General features: G+C 39.4%; 3 protein-coding genes and 1 pseudogene across 4 annotated transcripts in view; all 4 read left to right on the top strand.

Moving 5' to 3' along the window:
• LOC309870278 (liprin-beta-1-like) overlaps window positions 1-1,393 on the top strand; it is a gene marked incomplete at both ends in the record, with an annotated part of 48,539 nt that extends 47,146 nt beyond the window's left edge. The window contains 2 exons of the mRNA XM_082742455.1: window positions 1,005-1,127; window positions 1,367-1,393. Coding sequence (XP_082598581.1) covers window positions 1,005-1,127; window positions 1,367-1,393 — 150 coding nt within the window. The remainder of the gene's footprint in view (window positions 1-1,004; window positions 1,128-1,366) is intronic.
• A 237-nt stretch (window positions 1,394-1,630) lies between these two features.
• Window positions 1,631-2,922, top strand: LOC309868568 (liprin-beta-1-like). Its single transcript, XM_082738574.1, has 2 exons — window positions 1,631-1,977; window positions 2,553-2,922. Exons 1-2 carry the CDS (start codon window positions 1,816-1,818, stop codon window positions 2,775-2,777), a joined length of 387 nt encoding a protein of 128 aa, XP_082594700.1. The 5' UTR covers window positions 1,631-1,815; the 3' UTR covers window positions 2,778-2,922.
• A 4,881-nt stretch (window positions 2,923-7,803) lies between these two features.
• Window positions 7,804-8,515, top strand: LOC309868714 (rab15 effector protein pseudogene; annotated as a pseudogene). Its single transcript has one exon. The product of its transcript is annotated as a rab15 effector protein pseudogene (transcript).
• A 5,434-nt stretch (window positions 8,516-13,949) lies between these two features.
• Window positions 13,950-21,644, top strand: part of LOC309868572 (small ribosomal subunit protein mS35-like) — a 38,355-nt gene continuing 30,660 nt past the window's right edge. Inside the window, exons 1-2 of the mRNA XM_082738586.1 lie at window positions 13,950-14,111; window positions 16,826-16,886. Coding sequence (XP_082594712.1) covers window positions 13,968-14,111; window positions 16,826-16,886 — 205 coding nt within the window. The 5' untranslated portion in view covers window positions 13,950-13,967. The remainder of the gene's footprint in view (window positions 14,112-16,825; window positions 16,887-21,644) is intronic.

Below are 21,644 nucleotides of genomic sequence, written 5' to 3'. Positions count from 1 at the left end.
GATCGAGTCACGCATCGGGCTCTCTGCTCAGCGGGGAGCCTGCTTCCTCCTCTCTCTCTCTGCCTACTTGTAATCTCTCTCTGTCAAATAAATAAATAAAATCTTTAAAAAAAAAAAAAAACTATTTCTATAATAGATTATCACCCCCACCACCACCAACAAATGTGTTTATCAGTAAGGTGTGTCTAAAATGGATATTTTTCTTGTTTTATTTTCTGGGTGTGTTTGGAAGTAGACTGGTGCTTATCTTGACACTGCCCTCCACATCACCTTCTGAAATAATTTGTTTTGGTGTGTTTGGTATGTTTGAAATGTTCCCAATAACCACAGACAGGAAAGTTACACCTGGAAGGAACTGATGGTGATACATGTTGCTACTAATAACTTCTTCATGTCTCCTTTCTCTTTAACTCTCACCAAAACCTTCTCATCGATCAACATAATTTTCCCAAAATTATTCACAGACTCTGCTGGATAGAGCATAATAATCAAGAACTAGAGATTCCTTGAGGCTTGGGGAATACTATAACAGAGATACTTTTCTGATTTTCTCCCAAATGGTGATGTGCCTTAGTTCAGCAAACCTAGTTCTGCTGTCCTCACTGAACATCATGGGCTCTTAACTCTTTGCTTTATCACACCAAATCAAAGTGTAACCCAGCCAATTCCTTTCCAACTGTGCTCTACAGAGCTGTGGGGTCTCACGATCCTGTTTCAAAGTGTCCGGAAGAGAAACAGGTGAAACTTGGCTTCTGTTGATACAACACTAATTTTTTGGTGGTTGTTTTTAATTTGGGGTCCTGGAGAGGATTTTGTTGGGAACAGGAAAAAAAGTGTTCTGTTACCAAATAAAGGGTTTGAAAATACAAGCGCTCGAGGCCTGTTGGTAGAGGGGTTTCCTAGTTTTACTTGTTTTCTGAAATTTCCCTGAGAAGGTCCTCCTGCTCTAGGCCAGCTCAGTGAACTCCTCTTTTTGTTGTTGTTTTGTTTTGTTTTTTTTTCAGGATGACTTACTGTCTTTGAAGGTCGTGAGTGTGCTACATCATCTCAGTATCAAAAGGGCTATCCAGGTCCTGAGGATCAACAACTTTGAACCGAACTGTTTGGGGAGGCGGCCGTCTGACGAGGTAGCACCTGAGGTTGAGATTCCCGCTGCATGCGCTCTCCATGCACGGGACAGCTGTGCGGGCAAAACAGACACACGAGTCTTCATGGGCCGGCAGGGAAGGCTTCTGCCATCCTCAGAGCCTCAAGTCCAGCCTCATTACCTTCTCGGGCTTTATTTTCCTATATCCCCCCCATTGTGATGGCTCTACCTGTGTAACCACAAAGATTGTGTTTTAATTTCCCTCCCTCCTTTTCTCAGGTGTCTCTTATTTTCTTGCCTCCTTAAGCCACAGAGTTAAATATCACTCTAGAGACTTGTTTTCCTAAAGCACTGCTTCATGAGTTTGTGAAAAAAGCTTGGAACACTGGCACGGATGCCTCAAAACAAAACTGAGATTAGCAGACCCCTTTTCACCTTTTCTGTAAATACTTAGTGGGATGTCGAGGGAATTGTGCTCTAGAAGGCAGACTTTGTAGAAGGTGCAGTTTGAGTGTTTGGGATCCCACAGTCAATGGACTAACGCTCCTTTTATTTTGTTTTACTTTTTTCATAAAAAATAAAATGTTCCAGATTTCATTGTTTATGCACCACACCCAGTGTTCCATGCAATACGTGCCCTCCTTAATACCCACCACCAGGCTCACCCAACCCCCTACCCCCCTCCCCTCCAAAACCCTCTGTGTGTTTCTCAGAGCCCACAGTCTCTCATGACTGAAGCTCCTGGTGGTTGTTTGTTCTCACAGAACAGCGTCACCCCGTCCGAAGTTCAGCAGTGGACCAATCACCGGGTGATGGAGTGGCTGCGCTCCGTGGACTTGGCAGAATATGCCCCCAATCTCAGAGGCAGTGGTGTCCATGGTGGGCTCATGGTAAAACTCTCTTTTAATTGAAAAACTGACTTCTCATTTTGTTTCCATCAGTCAAATGAGTTAGGACATTATCAGTTTGCTTGTCATAATCCTAGCACCATCAAACTGAGCCCTCCTGTAACCATTTCTAGGGAGTCTTTACTTTCCGAGTATTTTTCCCCATCATGTATTTGTATCATGTAGGGTTAGATCAGATTTCAATCCATTGTCTCTTATCTTATGTGACCATCTGGCCACCGGTTCTCATGTGAGGCGCAGCACCAAAGGCGTGAAACACCTGCCACATCCAGATTCTATTTCTGCACAGTGATATAAGGAGTCGCCTTCCAAAGGCTCCACTTCGGGGAGCTACAAGCCCTAACTTTGGAATGCATAGATGTTGGGAACGGCTGTACTTCTCACTGGCTTAGGCAAAATAAAGATCTATAGCTTGAAAATCAAAGTCCATGCTCGGTCTCTCTGGGCTTTTGCGGGATCATTGGTGATGACTAAATGAAGGAACTTTGCCAATTACAAAGCGCAGGGCAGACATGCATGATACACAGTGCCTTAAATGACTTTTTTTTTTTTTATAGGTTCTAGAACCTCGTTTTAATGTAGAAACAATGGCTCAGCTATTGAACATCCCACCAAGTAAGACCCTCTTGCGAAGACATTTGGCTACTCATTTCAACCTTCTGATCGGGGCCGAGGCCCAGCACCAAAAGCGTGATGCCATGGAGTTACCAGATTATGTACTCCTGACAGCCAAGGCCAAAGTGAAGGTTGGTTTAGGCTTCTGTCTTCTAATAACTGGTTAAAGCAAAAACTAAAGCTGGGGCTTGGTTTTGACCTGACTGTCCCATTTTCTGGAGTTTCCTGAGTCTTGTGGATGGGTTAATGGTCTGTGCATCTTTAAGAGTAATTAAGAAAATGCATTTTTGCAAGTGTCTTTCTGGGGGAACCTTTGCTCACATTTATTCTATTAGAGTTAACAGTGATGAAGAAGATGACGTTGGGATGCAGTCAATGTATTGCCAATGCAGAGTCCATGACTTGGGCTCAAACATTGATTGCAGTTGTTCTATGGATAAATCCAGCAGAAGAGGAAGATTTCTCACACAGATTCAACTTGTCTGGCTTGCAATGAACCAATCTTGCAAGTTAGAAAAAGATACTTAAGAAATGACTCAAGGTAGACCAACAGAGAATGGCTGTTTCTGGGTATACCCAGATTCATGGGTCATACCAAATTCAGATTACATTTTCTTCTTTTTAATCATTTCTCTGTGAACTCTTATGAGTCTGTTATCTCAACCAACTTAATGTGGAGATAGAGTTTATCAGCTCTTCTGCAAATTTGTACTAATTTCTTTATATATAGAAATATAGATATTTCTCTCTCTCTCTCTCTTTTACCTCCTCTACCTGCCTGACACTTTCTCATTAGCTCCCTTTCTCTCTTAAGAGATCTGCCAGATTTGAAACTTCTCAAAGACTCTGTTCTATTTAAATTCTCACCATCAGCCTGATCACCGTCTGCTGAACTGATAGTCTCAGGGACTATGCAGTGACTCAGATGGAGTTTCTCTTCCAAGTATCATTAGAAATTCTCTCTCCAAACAAGCGAGGATTCCTTTAGCAACCTCAGTTCTGTTATGGAAGCATAGCCGGCATACAGGATAATCCTAGCTTCCCCTGAAAAGAAAACACAGTTAGGACCATTCTCTTTTCCTGATCTGAGATGGGAAAACCTTGCAAAACTGGATTCATCCCTGAGAAATATCATTGCATTAAGTCCTGTTTAATCAAAAACTAAGGCTCTTGGCATTGTTTTGCGTATCACCGTGACTGCGCAGCTAATTGGGGTGAATAAGTAGAACAAGCTTAATCTTCTGAGATTCATAATCTGGATCATTTATTATATTTGGGCACATCAATCATACACACACAGGGTGCTTTTATTTTTGTCACACCAATTTAATCATCCAATTGCTTTTCTCTGTAAATGGAGTGAATATTTGAATCATGCATATTCTCAATTCTCTGCCATATGAGTTTTATTAAATCCCTGGATGTTTGCTTTTCTTTTAAAGCCAAGGAAACTTACCTTCGGCAATTTTTGGAAACTGAGAAGGAAGAGACAGGAAGATAGGGAAAAATATATTTGTCCTATGGAACTGGGACATCCATCAGGAAGTACCTCTAAGAAGGGATTTAAACCTGGATTGGACACGCGTCTGTATGACGAAGATGATTTGGACTGGTTGGAGCAGGTAAAGGCAATAGGACATGCCTGTTTTCTTTCAAGTTCCTCCAGCCATGAAACACTAAATGGAAACTTGATGCACTGTGTCTACTAATCAGTTTTTTCTCTAATATCTGAAAATATAATAAGAAAATAATAGTCAATAGCTTCCCAGTTGCTTGCTATGTCCCAGGCACTATCCTCAGCAGTTAACGTATGTCAGCTTTCACTGACAGAGCCTTGTCATCCTCAGTGTAGGGGGAAGGAAACCGAGGCACGGAGAGGCTGAGTAACTCACCTGAGATAGAAGAGCAGCTTGAAGACCTGGGCTTCCAAGCTGCCAGGCTGGGCTGCTCACTGATGTTATACTGTCTCTGGGTTATGGAAATCTGTGTATTAAGTCAAGTGGAAATACACAGCTCATGTAGTCTTTTTCAATGCAAAGTCCTGGATTTGAGTATTGCCCCCTAGTCACCAATCCTTTGATGTCATTGTCAATATCAGAGCATTAGGCTAGAGGTGCCAGTAAAGGGACATTTTGGCTCATTCTTAGCCTCTGGTTGCTGTAACGAAAGGAGGTATCCCCAGAAGTGTTCTGTTGCTCCCAGGCGGTTCATATCACTTGCATTATTTCTTCTTCGACTTCTCATTTTGCTGTCCTTTCTTTGAAATGATGCAACCGAGTAGGTCACATGATGGGTGTGTTCTTTACAGATGGAGGATTCAGAAGACACAGTGAGACAGATACGGGTGTTCACCGAAGGCATCAACAATCTAACGGTAAGTCTGTAAAACGAAGTTAAAATGTTATTCTACAGGGGCACCTGGCTGGCTCCGTTGGTGGAGCGTGCGATTCTTGATGGGGTTGTGACTTCGAGCCCTACGTTGGGGGTAGAGATTACTTAAAAATAAAATCTTTAAAAATGAGAAGAAGTTTAAAATAAAAATGTTATTCTAAAAAGATATTTAAAATAACCCCAAAGGACTGCATGTTTTAACGGAGCGTGTGTCGTGCCGAGCTCCTGCTTCCTGTTTCATGACCCCATCCCCTTGTTTTCCAGCGCAAGTTAAAGGAGGACGACATGTTTCGGGATTTTGCCGCCCGTTTCCCCAGTGCCAGCATCACTGACGAGGACTCCAATGTTTAATCTGAGCACTTGGACGAGCACGAGGAGCCCCTTGGCTTTCCTCCACCTGATTTTTCAAACAACTCAAAGAATCTAGAACAAACAACAGATTATATACAATTGATCATTCCACCTTCTCGGAAATGGACACGGAGGCCTGGGTTGCGGGGGACAGCGTGTGCCTATTCCGAAGACGCCATGAAAAATGAGACACTGGTGAATGAGAGTGTAGTGGTCTGTCCTCTATTTAATGTAAAAATCTGTGATATATTTAAAGTGTTGCATTTAATATGAGTGTTTTACTGTAGCGTTTCACGTTCCCATTCAACAGTACCCAGGATTTGGGGATCAGGAAGCAGTGCGTGGATGATCTCGTCACGTCAGTGTGACAACACTGTAGCTGTCAGCATAGGACATTACATGCTTTCAAAATCCGTATGTGGAATTTCCTCAAGTGTTCCACGTGCCTGCTAAATGCCAGCGGCCACCTCCACTTGCTACCTCTTGTCCTATTTTATATATTTTTCTAAATACGTGTATATATTTAGTACATAGAAAATAGAACTTTTATTTTGTGACATACAGGAGATGATGAAAAGCAAATGCAGTGCTCCAAACAGTCATATACCAAGTGGTCCTCGAAAGGTTGGGATGATCTCTCCTTCTCCAAGCTGAATTTTAATGATATTAAAAATGAGTTAATATTGATCATCCCAACTAAATTAGGGTATATGAAATGCCCCTTCTCTGATGACACATCACCCAGTTAATTGTTGAAGAGTTGAAAGTTTCAGCTTTCATCTTGGATCCTTTAGCCTCAAAAGGAAGAACACCAGGGACATTTGAATACTATTAACTCAAATGAATTCAGAAGTTCCCCCCCAAATTTGTAGAAATTTCTGAAGAAATCAGACCCAAACATAAACCTTCACAGTATTAAGCTGCTTATTTTACTTCTTGCTGAGTATCTCATGACCTCAAAATACTAACCATCTACCTACTGTTATTAATTGTATATTTCTCAGGCTATCAGTGGATGGGATTTTGTTATGTTAAGCTGAATATGCATCTGAACATTTCGTCTCAGAGTTCAGTAACGCTGAGGCTGCACAATGAGTTTTAGAATGGCTATATATTGATGAGAAAACGTAATTCATGTTTTTAGCACAGGGCCCAGATGACATTTATTTCTAAAGGAAATAGCGGTGGCAAAAACTTACTGTGTTTATCATTATTTTTAGGGGTAGTCGAAAAAATAACCTATTTTTTATTCACTACTACACTTCCCACGATAGCCAACATGGTAAAGACACGTCACAAATTGGTGTGGGGAGAGGCAGTTCAGTATGTGCCCATGGATTTGCTTATAAATTCTATTTGAATATCAGTGGTGTGATCTTGCAAGTTCTTAGCAGGTTACCAAGCTTTTCAGCAAATTACTGTTTATTCGTGACTAAAATGATCTGATGCTAATAATCCTTTACTCTCTACTATTCTTTGTCTGGTAACTGTATTGGACTCTTACATACTAGTATTTTTTTTAATGTGAACATATGTCACCATTTGAAAAACAATTTCTTATTCAAACCTGGTTAAAAAAAATATGCCAGAAGACTGTTAGAGATGCCAAATATTCTTTATTCAGGGCAGTGTACCATAACTGATGATATGTGATAAAGTTAAATTTATTTTTGATGAGATATATTTTATTTACAAAACATTGTGCACTGCTGGTTTTAACATATGAAAAGAAATAAAGTCAGTTGATAATTGTCTCCTGTTTTTATGCTCTGTGACTTTATTTTCCTTTGTGCAGAATACCCAGTAGGCTTTATTTCTGACCTATTAGAACAGTGACACAGATGCTTTATCATTTGCAAACTCCCATAAATTTCATGGGGGAGGGTTATAGCATATATTGACAGGTAGAAATTTGAGGGCTCTGAGGAATTTCTGTACAAAAGGAAATAGGCAGCCGGACTGGGTGGGGCGTAAGGAATCCTAGCAGAGGGGTTATTAGAAAAGCAAAGGGAAATGACTCGCCATCAAAGTTGAAGAAGTTTGTTTTAGAAGGAGATGTATATTCCTTTAAAGAACTAAATACTGTCTTTAAGTAAAATTTGAAAAGCGGAAACCTATCTTGGAAGAGATTGCCCAATATTAGAAGTGGAGTGAACATCGCTAGAGAAGAACAGATGTTTTGGTGAGAGTTAATCATCTCTAACTTAATAAACCAGCAGGAATGTGTGAATACAACACACCTCATTGGCAAACAGAGAGACCGGGCATGTTTGTTTAGCTGTGTGTCTATGTGCTCAGCTACGCCACGTCAATGCTGAGTCAGAAAACTGGGACTGCATTACCAGACATGACTTCACTGTAAAACACCGTAAAACTTCTCCGAAGAAGTCATTCTGCATGAGCTTCATACGTTCGATCTCCGGAAGCAGTATTGATCAGGTGAAGAGGAAATATGGGGCAAAACTCATCGCAACAGTTGCCTCCGAAGGACAGCAAAGAGGATTCCAGCATCTGTGAGGTTGTCAGCGAGGCTATAGTCCATGCAGCTCGGAAAGTGAGGGAGTATCTTGGATTCGAAGATCCTCTGAGCAATCTGTGCCCAGCTTCCAACACTCTGAACGAGATCTTCTTAATCCGCTTCATCACTTTCTGCCAAGACAAGGGAGTGGATGAATGGCTCACTACCACCAAGATGACCAAGCACCAAGCTGTACTGTTCGGGGCAGACTGGATTTGGACTTTCTGGGGAGCTGACAAACAGATCAGGCTTCAGCTGGCAGTGCAAACTCTGCAGATGTCTTCCCTCCCTCCTGTGGCATCTCAGCCCTGTGACATGTCCCCTCCAGAATCCAGGGCAGGGGGGTCTTCCAGGAAGAGAAGTCGATTTGATAAGCTTGAAGAATTCTGTCACTTGATAGGAGATGACTGACTGGGCCTGTTTATCATCTTTGGGGTGCCAGGTAAGCCCAAAGACATCAGAGGAGTAGTCCTGGACAGTGTCAAAAGTGAGACCGTGCGGGGCCAGTTGCCAGGACGGAAGGCCGTGGCACAGTTTGTCCTGGAAACGGAAGAGTGTGTGCCCATCAGAAAGCTGCTGGGGAACTGTCTGAGTAAGAAAGATGGCCTGAGAGAGGTGGGCAAGGTTTATATTAGCATCCTCTGAACTGGACGTGGGCAAAGAGACTGTAAGGCAAAAAGGAAAAAGTATTTCAGCGAGCTCATCCACATGCATCATCCCAGCATGGGATTTTTTTTTTTTTTTCTCTACCCACCCTCCATTGCAAGAAAATAATCACCTGGATCAAAGCATATAATGTCATGACAACAGGGGGGGAAAAAACCCTGCTCATATTGCAGGGAAAATTAATTTATTCAATAATAAAAATGAGAGGAGAGAAGAAAGTCAGCCTTGAAGTTTGATTTGCTAAGAAAAAGTCTTTAATTGTTTAATAAGTCTAGAACTGTAAAGTGTAAAATGTATTTTTACTGCTTGGGTGGGAGGTGGCAGGGTGGGGGATAAGCTGGTCCGTGAGACTACAGAATGGGATTAATTACACTGACAGCACCAGTCCGATTCAGGACCCCTAAACAAAACCTCATTCCCTCTCTTCCTATGAGCTCTGCCCTTGATCCCATCTCCTCCCCAGCTGCTTTTTCTGCGCACAGAGACTCTTGGTAGGATTCACTTTGGGACTTGCTTGAAGTGTCCACTTTCCCTAGGCGTTAAACACAGTGACCCCTGAGGTGCCTGGGTGGCTCAGATGATTAAGCATCTGCCATCAACTCAGGTCATGATCTCAGGGTCCTGGAATTGAGACCCACATCAGGCTCCCCGCTTCTGCCTCTCCCTCTACTACTCTGTCTGCTTGTGCTCTCTCACCCGCCCTGTCAAATAAAACATTTAAAATAAATAAACAGTGACCCCTATAGCAATCCCTCGTAATGATGATTAACATGTATCCACTTATAAAAAGCATCTTTGCTTAAAAGCCTGGGTGGAATTGTAAGAGTAGTAAAAGAGAGGAAAACTAAGTGAAGCAAAAAGTGCTTAGGAATGTAAATGAAAGATTCATTCACATGATTGGTAAATGCCTAGTTTTATGTCAGGTGTTGTCCTACACCCTTCCAATCCAGTAGTAAGAACAAAGTCCCTACTCTTGGCGATTTCTCTTTTAATGATGGAAGACTGACAATTGACAAATATATGATTATATAAAATGCATCTTAAAAATATATCTAGTGTTATGTGAAAGCACGGATAAAGGGATAGTGAGTGAAGGGGGTACTACTATATATGGGGTTTAGGTTAAGGAAGACCTCTGAGAAGGGATAATTGACCAGAGATCTGAATGAAAAGGGAGAGCATTAGTACAGAGAGATCTGGGAAAGAATGTTCTAGGCTTAGAGTACTGTAAAGGCAGAGCCTGAAATGGGAGCAGAGTCAATGTGTGTAAAGCAAAGCAGAGGCGGCTGGTGTGAATGGAGTCCAGGGAGCCCGGGAGAGAGTGATAGGAGTTGAAATTGAAGTACCCAGCAAATGAAACAAGCAAATCACCCTTGTGAGGACCCAATTTTATTGTGAGTGATAAAGGGACAGACAGACATGCCTTGATCAGATTGATCAGACTTACTCTTCAAAAAAAATTTCTCTTAGGCACCTGGGTGGCTCAGCTGGTTAAGCCACTGCCTTCGGCTCAAGTCATGATCCCGAGTCCCCGGGTGGAGTCCCGCATTGGGCTCCTAGCTATGCGGGGAGTCTGCTTCTCCCTCTGACCCCTTCCCCTCTCATGCTCTCTCACTCTCTCTCTCTCAGATAAATAAATAAAATCTTTAAAACAAAAAACAACACCTCACTTGATTACTGGGTGGCGACTAGGCTGTAAGGAGGAAAGAGTGAAATCCGAGCCCATGGGAGCAGCTGGGAAGCTGTTAAAAGAGTTGAAGGTAAAGCATACAGCGTTTGCTGATGATTGGATGTAGGGATGAAATCTACCACAATTAATGCTGTATTTCCAAACATCTTAAATATTAAGGATGCAAGGGAAGAAATAAAGGCACACACTTTGAATGAGCCTGGAAGCTACCCTGACACTCAATGTTTCCTTGGCATATGTGGACCCTATCTGTAGCAAAGCTGTGTCAAGGAAACTATCAAGAAGGTGGTTAGGGTATGGGGATGAGTTCAATTAATTTGAAGGAGATGATGCTTGTGATAACATTTTTCCATACTAAATTATAAGCTAACAATAATTTTGGGAACTCTAGTACAAATTGTAAATATCCATGTTCTAAACAACTGGAAGATATAAATCAAAGACGTACCATGTCTTCTTTTTTTCATGAAAATAAAAATGTGAAGGTTTTGCTGATTTTAAAAATATTGTATTTTTTAAAAATCTGCATTCTGCTGTAAAAAAGTATGGAAATACAGAAAGTTAAGCCTTCGGGAGTCTCACCCTCTCTCCATACCCACTCTCTCCAGTTTGCTGGAGAGTTAACATTAAGAATATTGCTTAATTAACAATTCTGCTTAATTAAGAATTTGCTTAAGAAATTTGCATAATTAAGAATTAAGAATTTTGCTATTAACTAAGACGTTTTGAAGAAGTTTTAACTAAAAGTAGCTCTCTGACAGAAAGTCACTGGATTAATCTGGGTTTTAGATATAATAAAACCCCATTATAAAAATCCTTAATATTTAAAATTATTCCACGCAGCATTGGCTATAATTTGCAGGGCCATAATTTGGTAAGAAAGCTGAACAAAAAGTTTTTATCCTAAGTGAGCAACTGCACTTTTAAGAATTCTTCCAACTGAAAAATTATGTAATTCTTAGTGACTCCTAGGTACATGTGTTACTGTTTACACTGCATGAAACATATTATTGCCTGCTGACAGGATTGCAAATGAGTTCTTTTAATTCAGAAGGAACCTTACTGTACTTGATGTCTGGGAAAACAGTAAGTATTTTTCTAGGTCCTCTAACTCTGGTCATGTCTGTCCACTAACGTCTTAGGGAGATAGTAAGACAAAAAGAAAACACAGGAGGGCAGGGTGAGGACAGGAGTCTCAACTTCCTGCTCAGAAACCGAGAGATCCCTGAATATAAAGTAATTCTGTAAAGATTCATAATTCTTTTGTCCCTAAATTTGTATGGTATAGGTCTTGTAATTAATTCACTGTCCTAGAACATACAAACTGGAGAGTACAAAAATCACAGCTGTATTGACCATGAGCTTAATTCCAATGACCACCATTTATTTATTTTAAGATTTTATTTATTTATTTAGCAGAGAGAGATCACAAGTAGGCAGAGAAGCAGGCAGAGAGAGAGGGAAGCAGGCTCCGTGCTGAGCAGAGAGCCAGATGCGGGACTCAATCCCAGGGCCCTGGGATCATGACCTGAGCCAAAGGCAGAGGCTTAACCCACTGAGCCACCCAGAGGCCCCATGACCACCATTTATACTCTGCCTTCTGCAACATAACTACTTAAATCACAACAGCTCTGAGGAAGATCTTAAGGTTCCATTTTCCACGAAACTGAAGCTCAGAGATGTTAGATTTTCTCCAGAACACAAAAAAACAGAGCCTGGATTCAAACCCCATACCCATCTGACCAAAAGGCTGTACTTTTAAAAACAGAGGAGACGGTAGCTCACCATGTGAAGACAGAAGCAGGGATTGGAGCCATATATCTACAAGCTACTGCAAACCATCAGAAGGGAGCAGAGAGGCATAAACAGATTCTCAGAACTTCCAGAAGGAACTGTTAATCTTAAAACTGTCAATTATTTTACCAGCAAAAATGAGTTTACTAGGGATTAGCAGAGACTTGCAGTTTAGGACATGAATGCTACAGCAAAACCATTGGCATGTATGGAGAACAAATGAGATGACTGCTTTGTTACAAAGAAGGGAGTTGGGAGGGGCTGTTATGGATGAAAAGTCCTAGAGAGTAAACTGGGAGTTTGTTGAGGCATGTTGCCTTTTCCTTAGCTAATCCTGACAGTCTCTTCCTGACTGGGCTGTTTCCTGCGGGGCTTAGTAAACTGGTATCCACTGGCAAGACCTGCAAGGTACTCTCTGTTCCTCTCTGGCTAGTGGTAGGATGTGAGAGCTCCCTCATCTGGCCTCTAGACTTCATTTTAAATGATATTTCCTTTTATTAATTTCTCCTGCTAACACCTGGATTTGGGGTTTTTCGCATCTAGAACTGGTGAGAGAATAAATGTTATTTTAAGTCACTCAATTTGTGGTACTTTCTTAGGGCAGCCCTAGGAAACTAGTCCATTTAACACACTGTACTTCTGCTTTGGAACAGTTATGGGATGGTAAAAGGCCAGGAAAGATGAGAATGGTGATTATCACGAATACTTGTCCCTATCTGCCAATTACCCTCCCCCACCCCCCAACAATACTGATTGATGTCCATAGCACAAGGAATGCTTGCACACACACTACTCTGGGACACCTGAACCCCCCTGCTCTACTTGGTATGCTTACCAAGAGTCAGTCGTGTTGGTTCCCAGTTATTCCTGTTACTGTAATTTTGTACTTTGGTTAAATATTATAGTACCTATTAAAAACAATAGAGGATAATTTTTTAATGGTTGTACATTAATCCATCCTAGGGAGACATATAATCTCTCATTATATATGTATTCAGTTAGTTTAACCTACTTACTTATTTCTAAGTTCATATTATTTATTTCTTATTTCCTCTAGTTCTCAGTTATCAGTGTCTTCTCCTGTACTGACTTCCATCAATAAAGTTCTGAAAACTATTTTAACTTGGGAAACATTCACCACCTTACACTGGTTCAGCTTATAATTTTTCAACTTTATAGTGGTGAGAAAGCAGTACACATTCAGTAGAAACTGTTCTAGGAATTTTGAATTTTGATCATTTCCTAGGCTAGCATTATGCAGTATGAGCTTGTGCGATGCTGGGCAGTGTCAGTTAGGTATAGCCACAGTCATGAGGATAAATAACCAATATACTTAACAACCAGTCTGTACCTTATAACTATTCTTTTTTTTTTTTGTAACTTTCAGTACAGTATTCAATAAATTATATGACATATTCAACACTTTATTATAAAATAGGCTTTGTTTTAGAAGATTTTGCTCAATTGTAAGCTAATGTAAGTGTTCTGAGCACATTTAAGGCAGGCTAGGCTAAGGTATGCTGTTTGGTAGGTTAGGTGTATTAAAAGCGTTTTTAACTTATGGTGTTTTCAACTTAAACAGAGTGTCCAATAAACCCATCATAAGTTGAGGAAGATCTGTATTTCAAAATACATTGTTACTCTTCAACAAAATGTAAAAAATTTGCTAAAAGTCTAAATCCACAGAAATTTTTAGTGAAGGAAGTGTGCTATTAAAGAAGATCCTTACCAGAAGCTTTGCAGAAACAGTGCAAAAATATTAGGTAGATTTGGTGTTTTTCATTTGAATACCAGCAGCTTTATAAGAGGTCAGATTTTACATCAGTTGCAATTCTGCTTGTGTTTCTTTTTTTGTAGGTTTTTTGCTTTAAAATTAAAGATCATATTCATATTTAAAATACTAAACCATTTTATGTTCTATAGGCACTACCTCCTAGGACGGAGAAAATGACTGTTGACCAAGATTGGCCTAGTGTTTATCCTGTTGCAGCACCATTTAAACCTTCTGCTGTACCTCTTCCCATTCGAATGGGCTATCCAGTAAAAAGGGGGGTGCCCATGGCAAAGGAGGGAAATCTAGAACTATTAAAGGTAAGGTCAATTGCTGATTCATTGGCTAAGAATTATTTCTAAAGAAATGCTGGTCCTCTTCCCACTCCTACCCTGCCTTGTACTTGAGGGTTCAGTATGTAGCAGCAGGTATTGTATTTTAGTTTAAACTTTTTTTCAGGTAATAATGAATGATACATTCTGATTGTCCATGGTAGAGAAGACTCAAAGAGTCCTGAGCATTTAAGAATATAACCAGTTGATCCTATGGCTTCCTTTCTGGCTTTTTCTTTTCTATTGTATTTTTCTACCTATATCTTTCAAGTGGAACTCAGAAAAATGAAATGACCTAATTTGAGATTGAGAATTGTGACTGAAATTTACTTTTTTTTTTTGGTAAGATTTTATTTATTTATTTGAGAGAGAGAGGGTGAGGAACCATGCACACAAGAGAACACCAACGGGGCAAGAGGCAGAGGGTGCAGGGCTTGATCACGGGGATCATGACCTTAGCTGAACACAGGCGCCTAAACAGCTGAGCCACTGAGGTGTCCCTGAAATCTACTTTTAAAGATTTTTATTTATTTTTGACACAGAGAGAGAGAGCACAAGTAGGCAGAGAGGCAGGCAGAGACAAAGGGGAAAGCAGGCTCTCCACCGAGCAGAGAGCCCAATGCAGAGTTCAATCCCAGAACCCTGAGATCATGAGCCGAGCCGACGGCAGCGGCTTAACCCATGGAGCCACCCAGGCACCCTTGAAATCTACTTTTAAAGAGATTCTAAAACTTTCTGCCCAGAAAAGTAGAATATCATTTAATATTGTTATAGTCCTTCAACTTCTTTATTTCGTGAAGCAAAATATGTCATATTCAATGCTTCAGTTGGTAGCATCTATAATGATTTATGAACTATAAGCTTTTTTTTGAAGATTTTATTTATTTATTTTTGCAAGATAGAGGGAGCATGAGCAGGGGGAGGGGAGGAGCAGAAGGAAAAGAAGACTCCCCACTGAGCAGGGAGCCCAATGCAGGGCTCAATCCCAGGATGACCTGAGCCGAACACACACACTTAACCAACTGAGCCACCCAGGTGCCATGAACTATAACCTTTTTAAAGAAAATATGAATATGTTTTGCCTGAGAAGGAATATCTTAGATGGTTCATGTTATATACGGTAAAATTGTCATAAACTGTGTTTTCCACTCTATGAGAATCTTTTTCTTCTTTTTTTTAATTGGAAGTATAGTTAACACACAATTTTACATTAGTTTCAGGTATACAACGTAGTGGTTTCACAAGTTTTTGTGCTATACGGTGCTCACTACAAATGTAGCTAGCATCTGTCACCATACAGCCCTATTACAATATCATTGACTATATTTTCTATGCTCTACCTTTTGTCCCTATGATTTACTTACTCCATAACTGGAAGCCTTTATCTCCCACTCCTCTTCACCCATTTCTCCCATCCCTCCATGTCCCTTCCCCTCCAGCCACCAGTTTGTTCTCTGAATTTAAGGGTCTGTTTCTGCTTTTTGTTCATTATGTTTTTAGATTCCACATGTAAGTGAAATCATATGGTATTTTCTTTTTCTGACGTACTTCACTTAGCATATGTATGCTACTTTTATATGCTACTTTTATATGCATCGCATATATATATGTTTAGTATTGAAAAACCGAAAAACAAAAAATAAGTTGCTAAAAGATGGTGGTTAAAAAATGAGATGGTAATATGGAGAAGGAGTTGACTGCTGCTAGAGAGGGGTAAATGAAATTTGGAAATCTGAATGTTTCAAGGGATAAAAGAAAACAAACATTGAAGAAATTGATCATTTCTTTAAATGAAAGAAGGGAACTTAGTTTAGGGGTGTTTGGATAGCACAGTGGTTGAGTGACTCCTGATTTTGGGTGAGGTCATGATTTCAAGGTCGTGCGATCGAGCCCCACATTGGGCTTCACACTCAATGCGGAGTCGGCTTGAGATTCTTCTCCCTCTCCCTTTGCCCCTCCCAGCTGTGTGCACACATGTGCACGTTCTCTCTGTCTCAAATAAGTAAATCTTTAAAAAGCAGTTTCTACTGAGGGTTGCTGGGGGGAGGGGGTTTGGGAGAAGGGGGTGGGACTATGGACATTGGGGAGGGTATGTGCTTTGGTGAGTGCTGTGAAGTATGTAAACCTGGTGATTCACAGACCTGTACCCCTGGGGATAAAAATATATGTTTATAAAATGGTTTTCCCTTGGGAAAAAAAAAAAAACATAGACAAAAAAAAAAAAAAGCAGTTTCTAGAACAGTATGAATCCATTTATGTAAAGTCATATACATGTATCTGTTTTTTAAAGAGATGTCTAGAAGGATGTTAACCAAAGTGTTAAGACTGTAGAACCTTGAATAATTTGTATGTCTTTTTGTATTCCAGGGAAATTAAGATGATTAAACAATAATCTGTGTCCTTGAGTGCTTTTAGTTTTATAACTAAAATATGTGTACCTGTAGATTTTTGTCAGGAAGAGTACTATAAGAACAGCATTTTTTCCCCCCACAACGGCCAGTCATCATAAGATACATCATGAATCTATATTTCCCAGAATTCATTTATTGAATTCATAACACATGTGACATAGAATTAATATTGTAAAAACTAGATTTTATTTATTACAAGGTTTGTTGTGCTTAGGATTTAGTTTTATGAAATTTTTATTTTATGTTTTTGAGGTAGTAGGTGAATTTATCCTTTAAATTTCTCTATTTTAGATCCCCAATTTTCTGCATTTAACTCCTGTAGCAATTAAAAAGCACTGTGAAGCTCTTAAAGGTAAGTGATTGTTTCAGTATATGAACTTAACAATAACTTTGAACATAAAAATTTCATTTCTAATGATAAAGGGGTCAGTTCATCAAGAAGATATAACATTTGTTTATGCACCTAAATTTACGCATCTTAGTTTATGCACCTAAGATAGGAATACCTAAGTATATAAAGCACATATTAACAGAACTGAAGGGAGAAACAGATGGCAGTATAGCAATAGGAGACTTCAATATACCATTTCCAACAATAAATGGATCAGTCAGAAAATCAGTAAGGAAACACTGAATATAAACTATATGTTAGACTGGATGGGTTTAGCAGATGTTTACTGAACGTTGCATCCAAAAGAAGCAGAATACAGATTCTTCTCAAGCACATATGAAACATGCTCCAGAACAGATCATATGTTAGAGCAAAAGACAAGTCTCAACAAATGTTAAAATACTGAAGTCCTATCAGGCACCCTTTCTGATCACAGTGGTATAAAACTAGAACTCTATTACAAGAAAAACCCAGAAAGTCTTCAACAAAATATTACTTAATCAAATTCAACAGTACATTAAAAGGATCATGTCAGATCAAATGGTATTTATTTCAGGAATGCAAGTATGGTCCAACATAAAAATCAGTCAGAATGATGTATCACATTAACAAAACAAAATTAGAAGAAAACATAGGCAGTAAGCTCTTTGACGTGAGTTTTGGCAATGATTTTTGGATTCGATACCAATAGCAAAGGCAACAAAAGCAAAAATAAACAGGTGGGACTATACCAAACTATAAAGCTATAGCTATAGCACAGCAAAGAAAACCATTGACAAAAGGAAAGGGCAGTCTACAGAATGGGAGAAAATATTTGCAAACTTCGGGTCAGAGGTTAATATCCAAAATATATAAAGAATTCATACAACTCAATGATAAAAAATCCCAGACAACTCAATTTAAAAATAAATAGAGGATTGGAAGAATTAATATTGTTAAAGTGTTCATACTACCCAAAACAAAGTACAGATTGAATATAATCCCTATAAAATACCAACAGCATTTTTCACAGAACTAGAAAGAAGCATCCAAAAAATTTGTATGGACCCACAAAAGTCCCTGAATAACCAAGAGTCTTGAGCAAGACCAAAGGTGAAGATAACAGAGTCTCAGATTTCAGGATATACAATAAGCTACAGTAATCAAAACAGTATGATATCAGGACAAAAGTAGACATATAGATCAATGGAATGGGATAGAGAGTCCATATAAGCCCATGCTTATATGGTAAATTCAGCTGTGACAAAGGAGGCAAGAATATGCAATGGGGAAAAGACAGTCTCTAATAAATGATGCTGGGAAAATGGGACAGCTGTATGCAAAAGAATGAAACTGGACCCCTGGCTTAAGTCACACACAAAAATAAACTCAGAATGGATTAAAGTCATAAATGTGGACCTGAAATCATAAAACTGCTTAAGGAAAACATGGGCATTTCTTCGACATTGATCTTAGCACTATTTTTCTTGATATGTCTCTTTGGAAAGGGAAATAAAAGCAGAAATAAACTTTTGAGACCACCAAAATAAAAAGCTTTTGCGCAATGAAGGAAACCATCAACAAAATGAAAAGGCAACCTACTGAATGGGAGAAGGTATTTGCAAGTGATATATCTAATAAGGGTTATATAAAATATATAAAAAACTTACACAACTCAACACCAAAATATCCCAAATAATTTGATTAAAAAATGGGCAGAGAACCTGAATAGATGTCTTTCCAAGGAAGACATACAAATCATCAGTGGACAAGTGAAAAGATGCTCAGTATAACTAATTGTGGAAAGATTAGTGCAAATCGAAGCCACAAGGAGCTGTTGCCTCTCACCTGCTAGAAATAGTTACCACCCAGAAGGCAAGGGATACCAAATGTTGGTGAAGGTGTGGAAAAAAGGGAAACCCTATTGTACTAATGGCTAGGGATGTAAATTGATATAGCCAGTATGGAATATAGTATGTAGGTCCCTTAAAAAATTAGAATTCCCGGGCACCTGGGTGGCTCAGAGGGTTAAGCCTCTGCCTTGGGCTCAGGTCATGATCTCAGGGTCCTGGGATCGAGTCCCGCATCGGGCTCTCTGCTCAGCAGGGAGCCTGCTTCCTCCTCTCTCTCTCTGCCTGCCTCTCTGCCTGCTTGTGATCTCTGTCTGTCAAATAAATAAATAAATAAAATCTTCAAAAAAAAAAAAATTAGAACTCCCATGTGATCCAGCAATCACACTTCTGGATATATATATGTATGTGTGTGTGAATGTGTATATGTGTGTGTGTGTGTGTATATATATATATATATATATATATATATTTTTTTTTTTTTTTTCCAAAAGAAAAGGAAACATGGTATTGAAGAGATATCTGTACTCTTCTGTTCACTGCAGCATTATTTACCACAACAAAAAATGGAAACAACCTAAGTGGGGAGTGCCTGGGTAGCTCAGTCATTAAGCGTCTGCCTTCAGCTCAGGTTATGGTCTTAGGGTCTTGGGACTGAGCACTGCATTGGGCTCCTTGCTCAGTGGGAAGCCTGCTTCTCCCTCCCCCACTTCCTCTGCTTGTGTTCCCTCTCTGTCTCTCTTTCTGTCAAATAAATAAATTAAAACCTTAAAAAAAAAAGTGGGATGTGTGTTTGATATTATTTAGTTATGAGAAGGAAGGACATCCTGCCATCTGTCACAACATAGATGGCCTTGAGGGCATTGTACTAAATGAAATAAGACAGAGAAAAACAATTGGATTATTATTTCACTTACATGTGAAATTTGAGAAGGCTGAACTCAGAAGAGTAGGGGCTACGTGGGGGAGGGAGATGTTGGTCAAAGAATACAAACTTCCAGTTTTATGATAAGTTCTGGGAATCTAACATACAGAATAGTGATTATAGTTATTAATACTGTGTTCTCTACCTGGAATTTGCTGAGAGCAGATCATAAATATTCTTAACACAAGAAGAAATGGTAATTACGTGACACTGTGTTAGTGTTGTGAATGTAATCATGTTGCAACATATATTAAGTGCATCTAGTCAATATATCGTGTACCTTAAACTTACACAATGTTTTATGTCAACTATATCTCAATAAAAATGGAAGAACAAAACCTCATTTTTATTGTATTAAATTGTCTTATATTCATTGCTAGTTTCTCCTTTTTTTAGAAAAATTTTCAAGTTTTCAGTGAATTGTTAAGATGTCAAATCTGCAAGTTCCTTTTTTTTTTTTTCTTTTTTTTTGCAGACTACTCTGCAAGTGGCTATGAATAATAAATAGAACCGGAAATTGTAGTCCTTGTTCAGGTAGACTAGGGACTTAATTGTTGCATTATAGATAGCACATACATAAAGTGATGGAAGAAAATATTGCAGAGTGTTGCCTATAGATAGAAGTCAGTATAATCCAAACTGAAGATAATGTAGAAAGATGCCAAGTCAATAGTTATAGAGTCAGTAATGGGATACTTTGCAGAGAGTTATCTTGAAGAAACTATTTAAAATAAGAACTTCATAGTGATACATAGATGTGGTAACATCAAGTAGCAGAAAAACTGATGATGAAAAGCAGTAGTCTTTTATTTCTCCCTTCCCCTCAGCCCCTCATTTTAGAAGTGTTCTCTTTTAGTCATTGTTTAGGTCTGATAATTACTTGCTGAGAGTATATTTGCTTATTTTTTCCACATAGTCTCATATTTATGTATGTATGTATGTATGTATGTATGTATGTATTTGACAGAGAGATCATAGGCAGAGAGACAGGCAAAGAGAGAGGAGAAAGCAGGCTCCCCGCTGAGCAGAGAGCCAATATGGGGCTCGATCCCAGGACCCTGAGATCATGACCCCAGCTGAAGGCAGAGGCTTAACCCACTGAGCCACCCAGGTGCCCGATATAGTCTCTTTCTATACAGTATTTATTATATATTCTTTCTCTGTATATTTTATATATGTATAGTTATGTTAGTATATATTTTTCATTATACATACGTAAAATGGAAGTAATCACCAGACCATGACTATATTGCCAGTTCTAAATTTATTGAATTTGAACAATATTTATTGATTCCTAGATATTGGCAGAGAGAGCATGCAGAGGGGAGGGAGAGAGGAAGAGGGAAAGAGAATCTGAAGCAGAGGGTCACCTGGGTGGCTCAGTAGGTTAAAGCCTCTGCCTTTGGCTCAGGTCATGATCCCAGGGTCCTGGGATTGAGCCCCACATTGGGCTCTCTGCTCAGCAGGGAGCCTGCTTCCTCCTCTCTGCCTACTTGTGATCTCTGTCTGTCAAATAAATAAATAAATAAATAATCTTTAAAAAAAAAAAAAAAAGAAAAGAATGTGAAGCAGACTCCTTGCTGAGTACAGAGCCTCACAGGGGACTCAGTCTCATGATTTTGAGATCGTGACCTGAACCAAACCAAGAGTCGGCTTAACTGACTGCACCACCCAGATAGCCCTCACTCACTTATTCTTTTTCCTTCCCACATGCACGGAGGTAAAGGCAAAGAATTTTTTTTTCATAGTTTTATGCATGTTTTCATATATACATAGACTCAATTTCTCATCTCATTTGCATTGGACTACATACAGAAGGACATTAGAATTGTTTTAGGTTCACAGCTGTTAGTGATTGGTTGTGTAGTTTAATTCAAGAGTTAGTACCTTTGAATGAATTCTTCATGCTAATTAAAAAGGAGATATATAAATGCTCAGTACACTTGTTAAGGCTTTTCAGAAAAG

The sequence above is a fragment of the Mustela nivalis genome (genome assembly GCF_964662115.1).
Source record: "Mustela nivalis genome assembly, chromosome: 7".
Lineage (NCBI taxonomy): Eukaryota > Metazoa > Chordata > Mammalia > Carnivora > Mustelidae > Mustela > Mustela nivalis.
The sequence above is the reverse complement of the archived record's forward strand: the minus strand, read 5'-3'. Positions and strand labels throughout refer to the sequence as shown.